The sequence below is a fragment of the Schistocerca cancellata genome, chromosome 8 (assembly GCF_023864275.1).
Source record: "Schistocerca cancellata isolate TAMUIC-IGC-003103 chromosome 8, iqSchCanc2.1, whole genome shotgun sequence".
NCBI lineage: Eukaryota > Metazoa > Arthropoda > Insecta > Orthoptera > Acrididae > Schistocerca > Schistocerca cancellata.
The window spans coordinates 399770150-399783594 of NC_064633.1; the positions used below are offsets into that span (position 1 = coordinate 399770150).

At 41.2% G+C, this 13445-nt stretch overlaps 1 protein-coding gene across 1 annotated transcript in view; it reads right to left on the reverse strand.

Moving 5' to 3' along the window:
* Positions 1 to 13445, reverse strand: part of LOC126095119 (juvenile hormone esterase-like) — a 113728-nt gene that overhangs the window by 69715 nt on the left and 30568 nt on the right. The window contains exon 3 of the mRNA XM_049909827.1: positions 9726 to 9990. Within this exon, the coding sequence (XP_049765784.1) occupies positions 9726 to 9990 (265 nt within the window). The remainder of the gene's footprint in view (positions 1 to 9725; positions 9991 to 13445) is intronic.

Below are 13445 nucleotides of genomic sequence, written 5' to 3' on the forward strand. Positions count from 1 at the left end.
CCGAATGGGGGACTATTTCACATCCGGAATATTTTACCCAAGAAAACGCCATCACCATTTAACCATACAGTAAAGCTGCATGCCCTCGGGAAAAATTACGGCTTTAGTTTCCCCTTGGTTTCAGCCGTTCGCAGTATCAGCACAGCAAGGCCGTTTTTGGTTAGTGTTACAAGGCCAGATCAGTCAATCATCCAGACTGTTGCCCCTGTAACTACGGGAAAGGCTGTTGCCCCTCTTCAGGAACCACACGTTTGTCTGGCCTCTCAACAGAAACCGCTCCGTAGTGGTTGCACCCACGGTACAGCTATCTGTATCGCTGAGGCATACTAGCCTCCCCCCCAACGGCAAGATCAATGGTTCTTGGGTGGGGGGGGGGGGGAGAGGCGAGGGAGGAGCTGTCTCGCTGTGAGAACTATGAGATGATGGTGCTGTGTTTTCGACAAAGACCATGAAGTCTTGCGTAAGAATAAACGGTCGGGGAGGCCGCGTTCGTCGCTGACTGGTTCCAACATTTCTCGCGTGGATGCAGTGGTGATAGCAGATCGGCGTTTGCACATCACGGCCTATTCCCGGAAGCTTGGTATATCATATGATAGGGTTTACGACATTGTTCATGGGTCCTTAGGGTACCGGAGGCTTTCATGTAAATGACAAGCGAATGACGTCTTCACTGAAGCATCTGGAACGGTACTCCGAGGAGGGTAATGTTTGCTGGGCTGCATTGTAACTGGCAGAGAAACGTGGGTACTGCATTTTACGCCAGAATCCAAACAGCAGAGCATGGTGTGGAAACATCCGTGTTTGTCTGTGACAAAAAAAAAATTCCATTTTGCGCCGTCTATTGGGAAAGAGATGCTACGGCCCTCTGGGATAGCTGTGAACCACTCCTGCTGGATTTCATGCGACAAGGTGTATCATCAATAGCGACATGTACACTCCTGGAAATGGAAAAAAGAACACATTGACACCGGTGTGTCAGACCCACCATACTTGCTCCGGACACTGCGAGAGGGCTGTACAAGCAATGATCACACGCACGGCACAGCGGACACACCAGGAACCGCGGTGTTGGCCGTCGAATGGCGCTAGCTGCGCAGCATTTGTGAACCGCCACCGTCAGTGTCAGCCAGTTTGCCGTGGCATACGGAGCTCCATCGCAGTCTTTAACACTGGTAGCATGCCGCGACAGCGTGGACGTGAACCGTATGTGCAGTTGACGGACTTTGAGCGACGGCGTATAGTGGGCATGCGGGAGGCCGGGTGGACGTACCGCCGAATTGCTCAACACGTGGGGCGTGAGGTCTCCACAGTACATCGATGTTGTCGCCAGTGGTCGGCGGAAGATGCACGTGCCCGTCAACCTGGGACCGGACCGCAGCGACGCACGGATGCACGCCAAGACCGTAGGATCCTACGCAGTGCCGTAGGTGACCGCACCGCCACTTCCCAGCAAATTAGGGACACTGTTGCTCCTGGGGTATCGGCGAGGACCATTCGCAACCGTCTCCATGAAGCTGGGCTACGGTCCCGCACACCGTTAGGCCGTCTTCCGCTCACGCCCCAACATCGTGCAGCCAGCCTCCAGTGGTGTCGCGACAGGCGTGAATGGAGGGACGAATGGAGACGTGTCGTCTTCAGCGATGAGAGTCGCTTCTGCCTTGGTGCCAATGATGGTCGTATGCGTGTTTGGCGCCGTGCAGGTGAGCGCCACAATCGGGACTGCATACGACCGAGGCACACAGGGCCAACACCCGGCATCATGGTACAGGGAGCGATCTCCTACACTGGCCGTACACCACTGGTGATCGTCGAGGGGACACTTAATAGTGCACGGTACATCCAAACCGTCATCGAACCCATCGTTCTACCTTTAGACCGGCAAGGGAACTTGCTGTTCCAACAGGACAATGCACGTCCGCATGTATCCCGTGCCACCCAACGTGCTCTAGAAGGTGTAAGTCAACTACCCTGGCCAGCAAGATCTCCGGATCTGTCCCCCATTGAGCATGTTTGGGACTGGATGAAGCGTCGTCTCACGCGGTCTGCACGTCCAGCACGAACGCTGGTCCAACTGAGACGCCAGGTGGAAATGGCATGGCAAGCCGTTCCACAGGACTACATCCAGCATCTCTACGATCGTCTCCATGGGAGAATAGCAGCCTGCATTGCTGCGAAAGGTGGATATACACTGTACTAGTGCCGACATTGTGCATGCTCTGTTGCCTGTGTCTATGTGCCTGTGGTTCTGTCAGTGTGATCATGTGATGTATCTGACCCCAGGAATGTGTCAATAAAGTTTCCCCTTCCTGGGACAATGAATTCACGGTGTTCTTATTTCAATTTCCAGGAGTGTATTTATCCACACTGTCACGTCTGTGGGCTGTCATCAGGCGAAGAGATCGAGGGATTCTCGTTGTGGAAAACGTGATTCTGCTCCACGACAATGCGAGACCACATGTGGCAATCAGAACTGCCCAAAAGCACTGGGCACTTCGCTGGGAGATTCTGAAACATTCACCATACAGTTGAGACCTTGTCCCTTTGGACCGCTGAAGAAGTTTCTGGCAGGACAGCGATTCACAAGTAAAGATGAAGACAAGACAGCAATCCGATAGTGGTTCTATATAGTCAGTCAGACGAATTCTACCGCAGCGACATCTCAAATTTAGTGCTGTGACGGAACAAATGTGTGAACAGGTTTTGGGACTATGTTCAATACTAATGTATGATACGGAGAATAGGATGTGTATTTGTGATTACCTGTCTGCGTCTTACTTAGGGGCAAAGACTTTCTGATTTGCCCTCTTACATATTGTATTTTGCCTATCTTTCGCTATAGCTTACTTCTGTTTCTCTCAGAATTTCTAACGTCTTGCACCGTTCTACATATTCTAACGCTTTGCCGACAAATCGTATGAACGTGTTTTGATTTTTGTTAAGTCTTGCTACTATTATCAAGCGCAGTGCCAGAGCTGCTTCTCTGCTGCATTTATCTTCCCGTAAACCAAACAGATAGTCAGCTAATATAATCTCAATTTCCTCTTCTTCCCTTCTGAATATTATTCCTGTCAGCAACTTCAATATATGAACTGCGATAGTTCTGGCACTTAACTGTCACTGCTATTTTCAGGGTTGTGTGGTTTATATTATACTGAACGTAGACATACACACAAACTTGAATACAAAACAGTATTGGCTGTGTTATTAACAAGTAACATACAATGCTGCTTCAGATGATATACATTCATGTCCAAAACAAGAGACCCTTCACGGAACATCGACAAGAAATCCAGGAACTGTATCTGCAATTACCGTTATGCACCACAATCGGCCTTATACGGGACCGCGACTAGAATCCGGATTTCACGCTGCATTTACTTTCCTGAAAACCAAACTGATAGTCACCTAATGTATTCTCAATTTCCTCTTCTCTTCTTCCGCATATTACTCCTGTCAGCAACTTCAATATAAGAACTACGATAGTTGTGGCACTTAACTCGTACGTTACCCATATTTCCTTTCAGGAGGAACATATATTTACTGAGAGTCGAGGGCCTGGTATTGGCGAATAAATACGAAATAGCAGTGTCTGTGTTATTAAGTAGAACCACGTAATGTTCCTTCGACATTAGTGCAAGTCATTCAAAGCTCTGCTGAATTCTGATTCAAAGCTGGATCCCCACGTCTTGTATATCGACTCCCCTTCCTAAATTACACCATTAGATACGTTCTCCCCTTCGTAGGCGTATTTCCACCAATGCACTCTCTCATATGGGTTTAGTAGTGGAAGTACCATTGCACTCTTAATTTTGAAGATTTTTCTTTCAGTTTCATCGAAGATTGTTCTGACGTTTCTCTATATTGTTTCAATGTTTCCGACGAGCAGTTCTTTTCAGATTTTTTCGCATTTTTAGTGTACACATACTGACTTCGTTTCACAGCACCTCCTATTTATTTCATTCCTAAGTGACATATATTGTTGTAGATCCTTGTCTTTTTTACCTGAACCTTTTTATATTTACTTCTTTAGTAGATGGACTGAATAATTTATACGATTACCTAGTGTTTCTTCATTGTTTCCTAACTTGTACCTATATTTTTCTCTCAAATTTTGTGATTACCTTTTCTCAGAGATGTCCATTTCTCTCCCGCTGTAACGCATATTGTGCTCTTAATCATCTTGTTCCGTATATGAGTCATTTTTAGATTTTTTCAATAAATGGCTTTTTTGTTTCAACCAGCATGAGAACTAGCACGAGTGACGTAACTGTATTATTTATGTGGGTGGTCACAGCTTTCGCTCCCATTATTGCAAAATAGACACAACGGAACAGATTTACCGCTATTTATAACTTGTATCTGTATTGCGACATTGCACCAATTACTTATGCTTTGATAATTCTGTAATGGCGAAATTTCAATAGCAAGGCAAAACCTTTACAACCGTTACGTCAGTAAGACGCTGATTCAACAATTCATTCTGATTGTGGACCAAATTTACAAGTAGTAGGCAGATAAAATTTTGGTCTCAAATTTATTTGCATTGCATACCTGACACCAATAACATAGGCCTTCTATATTTTTAGCCGAATCATACATCTCAAATTGCTCTCCGAGAACCGAACGTACAAACTAGACAACAATCTGCGTCTTCGTTTACACCGTTTTGGCAATAAAGGTAACTAGTTGTACATTGTAATGTGAAGCAGACAATAATCTACGTCTTCGTTCACACTGTTTTTGACAATAAAAGTAACTAATTATACATTGTAATTTAAACAGGAGCCGTGGGAGTCATTTATTGAGACCCAATCTGTTTCTATTTCAGTCAAAACCTTTAACAAGAGAATACTGAGTTCAATGAAATGGCTGCTCTAACTGGTGGAATGAACCAACCATAGCTTTGTAGAAGTATCCCGTAGCTCACAAGTGAAGTTATTTATAAACCAGAGAAATTTTCTGTCAGTGTGGAAGTACATTTACTCTGAGACAAAGAGAGAGTTGTGAAGAGGTCAGATCTTACCTTTGGTTAAATGAGGTTTTAAATGCAGTATTCATTAGGAGCCGAGGTCAGAATCAGTTCAAGTCGTCTGAATTAGCTTTATCATCGTCTCTACATAACATTCATTTACACTGATGAACAAAACCGTTATGACCAATAGTTATTAGCGTGATCGTATACCTTTTCAAAGCCATACATATGGCCTGTGATCGAAAAAGTCCCATGATGATCTCTCTATTGGCAAAAGATTCCGTACTAGTCCATTCGGATCCCTGGGAGGGAACTGCCAAGGGGGAGGTGACCATGAGAAAAAGATTGAATAGTCAGCGAAAGGATAACATTCTAGGATTTGGGTGTGGAATGTCAGAAGTTTGAATGTGGTAGGGAAGCTAGGAAATGAAAATGCTAAGACTTATTCTATATATAGTGGTACCAGTGAAGTGAAATGGAAAGAAGATATGGATTTCTGGTCAGATGAGTGTAGGGTATTATCAACAGCAGCAGAAAATGGTATAATTAGAATAGTATTCGTAATGAATAGGAAGGCAATGCAGAAAGTGAGTTACCGTAAACAGTTTGGTGATAGGGTTATTTTCATCAGAACAGACAGAAAACCAAAGTTGGCAACGATAGTTCAGGTATACAGGCCGATGCCAAAAGTAGAAGATGAAGACATAGAGAAAGTATATGAGGACATGGAACGGGTACTCATTATGTAAAGGGAGATGAAAATCTAATAGCCACTGGAGACTAGAATGCGGTTGTAAGGGAAGGAGTAGAAGAAAGGGTTACAGGAAAATTTGGGTTTGGGACAAGGAATGAGAAAGACTAACCTAGTTCTGTAATAAATTTTAGCTAGTAAGTAGTAAGCTGGGTTATATAGCTGAGGGGGGAAGATTTCAATTAGATTACACCATGATCAGACAGAGACTCCGGATCAGATAGTGAATTGTAAGACGTACATAGGAGCAGAGCAGTTTAGTAGTGATGTAGAGTATGCTGAAGTTTACAAGAGACTAGTCAGGAAGAATCAATGCTCAAAAAAGAGGGATTTGAAACTTTTTGACTTGCATTCGCTAAATGTGCTTCAAAATGAAAGATACATGTACATAAAAATGTTTATTCGTACTATGTTTAAAAAAAAAAATGTATCCATCACAGGAAACAGTAAGTTATTCTTTGATTTGTACGGCTTTTTCAAAGTCACATTCACAATGTGCCACTTATTAACATGCCATTGTAATCCTAAAAGAATCAGAATCAACTTAAACCCGAAAAATAACAGATGTAAACTGTCGAATCAGCTGAAGTTCGGTCCCCAGGTCTTGACATCAGTCATAAAATAAAATCTCGACAGTTTCCTTATTGTTATGTGTGATACCGTGGAAACACATCACATAATTTACTACCTATTGTTTCCTGAATGGTTGTAACTGCATCATTAAGTGGACTGTACCTGTGAGTATAGACAAACCGTTTTGTGTCCACACATCCACACCTAAACACATTACCTTCTCCTCAGGGGAAATAGGCAGTAATAGCTTGCTCTTGCTACATGGATTTGGAAGTACTAACGAACCTAAAAACATGACTTCTAATACCTATAATTAGTAGTCTGCAAATGACGTAAATTCTGATATAATGTTGTTTATACACTCTCCTCAGTTATGGTAGCACAGGAAAGTAGCACACTGGTACATAATCTTTTTATAGACCAAGATAAATTTAACCAAATAAGAACTTTTCGTGCCGAGCTTTGTGGCACAGTAGTAAGCACAATGGATTCGCATTTGGGAGGATGATGATACAGACCTGCAGTCATCCACAACGATTTATGTTTTATGTGATTTCCCTGATCACTTCAGGCAAATGCCAGGATGGTTCCTTTGAAAGGGCATGGCCGATTTCCTTCCCCATTCTTCTCTGATTCGAGCTTGTGCTCCATCTCTAATGTAACATGAAACACTAATCTCCTCCCCCCTCCAAAATCTTTCCCTGCTAACAATGCTATTTCTGATCATGATGCACAGCGAATTACAGTAATTGGCTTAGCTCCAAACGTTAAAGCAAACCAGTCCTCCAAAACAGTACACTGAATAAGGATTTAATATTTAAAAATTTAAGGGAATCTTGTAACAGTTAGATTGGGATAGGGCTCACAGGGAACCTGATGCTAATTTCAAATTTAACCTATTTCATGATACCTTTATGAGTATATCTGAAAACAATTTCCCTAAGAGCACAGTGAAACATGGCTGTAAGGAACCATCTAAAATGATGTGGCTTGCTAAAGGGATAAAACTTCTTGTAAACAAGAAATGCAAATGTCTCTTACAGTCAGAAGGAGTAATGATCCAGAAACAGTCAAACATTATAAAAACCACTGCACTGTATTAAGAAAAGTTATTAAAAAGTCCAGAATTATGTGCATTATGTCTGAGATTAGCACCCGTGATAATAAAATTAAAACAATTTGGAATATTGTTAGAAGTGAAACAGGGCAACTGAGAACACCGGAAGACTGTTTTCCTATCACATTCAATACAAAAAGTTTGTTAACAGAAAGTCGGAAGTGGAAAATATATTTAATTATAATTTTTTGTTGTAGAGAAAATGCTATCCTGCTGCTTATTAGAAAATTCAAGGCTGCATATGGAAGAGGCATTACCTATGCAATGTGAAAAAATTGAAATTCAAACCACTTCTCTTACTGAAATTAGGAAAATAATGAATCCACTCAAAACTAATACATGACATGTAACTTGGAACATTTCCTTCTGTGTATTAAAAGCTAGTTCCCAACAGATAAGCAAGTTTCTCAGCCACATATGTAGAATCTCACTGGAACAGGCCATTTTTCTGCATAGACTGAAATATGCTATTGTTAAACCATTACATAAAGATGGGTATAACTGACTACTACCTTATTTACTTTTGATTGTTTTACCAAAATTCTTGACAAAGTGATGTATTCCAACAGTAGATTCACATGTTTGTAAAAATGAAGTATTAACAAAATACTAGTTTAGTTTCCAGAAAGGCTTTTCAACAGAAAATGGCATATATGCTTTCACTGATCAAATATTAAATACTCTGAATAGCTGAACATCATCCTTTTTTGTGATCTCCCAAAGGCTTTTGATTGTGTGAATCATGAAATTGTTTTAGATATGCTTCAGTCCTGTGGTGTAAGTGAGAAAGTGTACAAATGGTTTAACTAGAAGAATGCAGAAGATTGAAATTAACAGTGGAGATAGTCTAAAAAACTCAGCAGAGACCTCTATCTGTGGAGGTATCAAGAATGATGTCCCACAGGGTTCAGCCTTGGGCCCCTATTATTCTTAATACACATCAGTGACTTGCCACTCTATATTCATGAAGATGCAAAGCTTGTTCTTTTTTGCTGGTGATGCAAGTATAGTAATCACACCCAAAGAAACAGGGATTAGCAGAGGAAATTGTAAATAATATCTTTCTGAAAATTATCAAGCGGTTCTCTGCAAATGGACTCTCAATACATTTTGAGAAAGCGCTCTGTATTCAGCTCTGTACTGTAAATAGCATAATACCATTGTTAAATATAGACTTCGAGTAGAAGTGAGTTAATAAGGCTGCATATTCAAAATTTTTGTTTCTGTGCACTAATGATTTGGAAGAAACACATTGACGACCTGCTGAAATGTTTGCGCTAAGCTGCTTATGTTTTTAGGGTTATTGTAAATTCTGGTGATAAACAAATCAGTAAATTAGCCTACTGTGCCTATTTTGATTCACTGCTTTCATATGGCATCATTTTTGGGTAGTTCATCATGAAGAGAGCAATTATTCATTACATAAAAGCTCGTAATCAGAATAACAGCTGAAGGCAACCCAAGATTATCTTGTAGATATTTATTTAAGGACCTAGGGATATTCAAAGTACCTTCACAGTTTGTACAGTCACTTATGAAATATCTTATCAGTAACTCACGAAATTTCAAAAATAATAGTAAAGTGCATAGCTGCAACACTAGAAGAAGGGATAATATTCACTATTCATGGCTAAATTTGACTCTGGCACATAAAGGAGACAATTAAGCTACTACAAAAATCTTTGGTCGTTTACCAAATAGCGATTAAAGTGTGACACTTACCAAACCAGGATTTAAAAATAAATCAAAATTATTTTTGAATGACAACTTATTCTACTCAAGTTATGAATTTTTAGATATGATGTAGCAACTGTAAGAAAAAGGAAATGAATAACATCATTTAAAGAAACGTTATATTAAACTGACACATTCCACATCATTACGAAATGTCGTACGCGTGATCTACGTAATGTAATGTAATGTGACACCCGTTATTCTCCTTACTGTGTCACGCACCAACAACACCAGACCAATTTATTCACTCTCGTTGTTGGCAATAGTCATTATGTTTTGTCTCATGTTACACGTAAATAATGAGATATTGTGGGGTACAGGGACATGTTATGAATAGGTACATGAACTTGTAAACCTTAGCCACTGGTTATAAAGAGCGTAGAAAAAGTTTAGGACAATGTGGAACACATCCTACTCGAGCATGGGTTATTGCTGTATTCATGATTGGAAATTACGACAATTAGTCTATCTTCTTAAGTGCCAGCAAAAATTTTATTCAAACTGACGTTTCTAAGCAGACATAAATTGTTATATTTTGTTTCTAGGAACTAGGGGAGCATTGCCATGGAACTACTCACCAATGGAGCCGACTCGATAATTGAAAGTGACCAGCAGCACACCCTTGTCCATGAAGTAGTCGGGCGCCCTATATGTAGAGGAACCCCCCGTGTACGCCCCACCGTAGATGTTGACCATCACGGCCAGGGGAGAGCTGTCGTTCACCAAAGGTACGTACACGTTGACGTACAGGCAGTCCTCAGAGCCAGCACCTCCCTGAGGACACTCCGAGCCGTATGTCAGCGCATCTCGAGTTCCAGACCAGTTGGCTGCTGGCTGCGGCGCCTATGGGCATAAATGACACAACCCGGTAATGACCCTTGGATTTTAAAATGCTATTCTGGTCGGCAGTAAAACAAAGAACTTGCTGACAAGAATGAACGGCTTAGTTAGCATAGATTGCTACTGACAGGTGAACAAGGCAAAGACGAAAGAAATTTGGAAGGATACGTTTGTGTAAAAATTTAACGAATTCTTGTCTCAGAAGCAATATTATGTCGGATGTCTCAAGCAAGGAAGACAGCCAAAGTAGTTTGATACAGTCAAAGAAAGCTTTCTTCAATAAAAGAACTAAACTGATTCCAAATATTGATATGGAATTGAGGAACAAGTTCCTGAATGTGTACGTTCGAAGTGTAGCATTGTATGGAAGAGGAATAATTACCATTTGGAACGTGAATAAGAAAACTACTGTTATTTGCAATGTAGTAAAAATAAGGTAGCAAATCAAGAGGTACAAAAATGAATAGAGGAGGAAAGAAGTCTACACAAATTCCTTACGAAAAGAAGGGACAGATTAGTGGTACATCTAGTACGAAATAGTTCTCGAGGAGCTGCAAACAGGAATAAGGAAAAAATAGTAAGGTTAGATGAAAATTAGAGTATGATGGTGTGTGTAGTAATTACGGATATATGAAAAGAAAGCAAATGGTAGGAAAAGAGGAATGCAATAATGAAACTACCCTTAACTCTGACGACGTAAGAAAAATGGTCACTATAATGTTTTTCAGGTCACCACAAAAGTGAGCTAGAGGTACTTCTATTGTGCTATATATTAGTGATCCTTCAGTTCAATACTGATACCTGGAAACGCAGCTCTTATCATGCATATCGTACCTTCGTGAACGGGAGCGGTATACAGACGGCGTGATAATACTTGTGGATTTAACCCAATAAACTGTTCTTGGAATTATGAGTGTAAGTTTTGAAACCAGTCGGAAACACGGTATCTATATGGTAGCTTTCACAACGGAAAAGGCGTAGTACTGAATAAAATACTAAAAGATGTAAAACAAACTGAAATAAAGTTGTCTACTCCGTCCATTCTACTCTGACCATAAGAAATAAATAGAAATAAAAGAATGGATAATCCACATGGATTATCCTAACAACAGTTCACCCCGCTGTGGGAAGTTTGCATGAAGTCAACAGAAAGTGCCTGAAAAGGTCAGAAAGCTGTATCCTGCTACAATACATGGAAGTAACAATACTGTGGAAGCTAAGAGACACTACATCTCACTCAAGCACCCCATGAGCCTGTGGATGTGTTTCCACAATCATCACGAATATCTGGAAGCCACTGTGGTCACATTAGAAACAAAGGTACAATATGTAGGTCAGACAGGACGAAGTGCCTGGACTACATTTACAGAACATAAAAATTAATTTAGCTAAAACATCCCAATTAAATCTACCATAAATCTATCGCCGCTGCCCATCTTAATCAAACTTGATATAATTTTTGACATTATAAATGATAGTCTAGTAATAATTCATATAGTAAACAAAGGCAACGAATTTATCTCTGAAGTACTGCAAATTTTTATTGAAAACGGAGAATATTATATACGGTACATGTCTAATGACAACGATGAAACAGTGGCAGTGGTGTTTTTGAAAGATTCTCAAGCATAGTAGACGCTATACAATAGCTTTTACTGCCATCTAATCTTTAGAGAGTGAAATTATGGAAACTTGAACCCCGCGAACACGCTATCAAACGATTCTTTAACAAATACGGTTTCTTAATAAGGCTACGTTCATGTGACATGTGACAAAGCTGTAAAACTGTAAGCACGCGCGCACGTGCGCGCGATCGCACACCCACACACCCACACACAGTCACACACACAAACACACACACACACACACACACACACACACACATTTACACACGCTATATTTTGACAGTTTTTTCGTTTTTGTTTAAGTTTTTTGCTATTCAGAGATACAAATGTGTAACTTAACGATCTCCATGATGGCTATCAGTAAACTTTCGCTACTTTACATTTACATTTACATTTACATTTATACTCCGCAAGCCACCCAAGGGAGTGTGGCGGAGGGCACTTTACGTGACACTGTCATTACCTCCCTTTCCTGTTCCAGTCGCGTATGGTTCGCGGGAAGAACGACTGTCTGAAAGCCTCTGTGCGCGCTCTAATCTCTCTAATTTTACATTCGTGATCTCCTCGGGAGGTATAATTAGGGGGAAGCAATATATCCGATACCTCATCCAGAAACGCACCCTCTCGAAACCTGGCGAGCAAGCTACACCGCGATGCAGAGCGCCTCTCTTGCAGAGTATGCCACTTGAGTTTGTTAAACATCTCCGTAACGCTATCACGGTTACCCTGTGACGAAACGCGCCGCTCTTCTTTGGATCTTCTCTATCTCCTCCGTCAACCCGATCTGGTACGGATCCCACACTGATGAGCAATACTCAAGTATAGGTCGAACGAGTGTTTTGCAAGCCACCTCCTTTGTTGATGGACTACATTTTCTAAGGACTCTACCAATGAATCTCAACCTGGTACCCGCCTTACCAACAATTAATTTTATATGATCATTCCACTTCAAATCGTTCCGCACGCATACTCCCAGATATTTTACAGAAGTAACTGCTACCAGTGTTTGTTCCGCTATCATATAATCATACAATAAAGGATCCTTCTTTCTATGTATTCGCAATACATTATATTTGTCTATGTTAAGGGTGAGTTGCCACTCCCTGCACCAAGTGCCTATCCGCTGCAGATCTTCCTGCATTTCGCTACAATTTTCTAATGCTGCAACTTCTCTGTATACTACAGCATCATCCGCGAAAAGCCGCATGGAACTTCCGACACTATATACTAGGTCATTTATATATATTGTGAAAAGCAATGGTCCGATAACACTCCCCTGTGGCACGCCAGAGGTTACTTTAACGTCTGTAGACGTCTCTCCGTTGAGAACAACATGCTGTGTTCTGTTTGCTAAAAACTCTTCAATCCAGCCACACAGCTGGTCTGATATTCCGTAGGCTCTTACTTTGTTTATCAGGCGACAGTGCGGAACAGTATCGAACGCCTTCCGGAAGTCAAGAAAAATAGCATCTACCTGGGAGCCTGTATCTAATATTTTCTGGGTCTCATGAACAAATAGAGCGAGTTGGGTCTCACACGATCGCTGTTTCCGGAATCCATGTTGATTCCTACATAGTAGATTCTGAGTTTCCAAAAACGACATGATACTCGAGCAAAAAACATGTTCTAAAATTCTACAACAGATCGACGTCAGAGGTATAGGTCTATAGTTTTGCGCATCTGCTCGACGACCCTTCTTGAAGACTGGGACTACCTGTGCTCTTTTCCAATCATTTGGAACCTTCCGTTCCTCTAGAGACTTGCGGTACACGGCTGTTAGAAGGGGGGCAAGTTCTTTCGCGTACTCTGTGTAGAATCGAATTGGTATCCCGT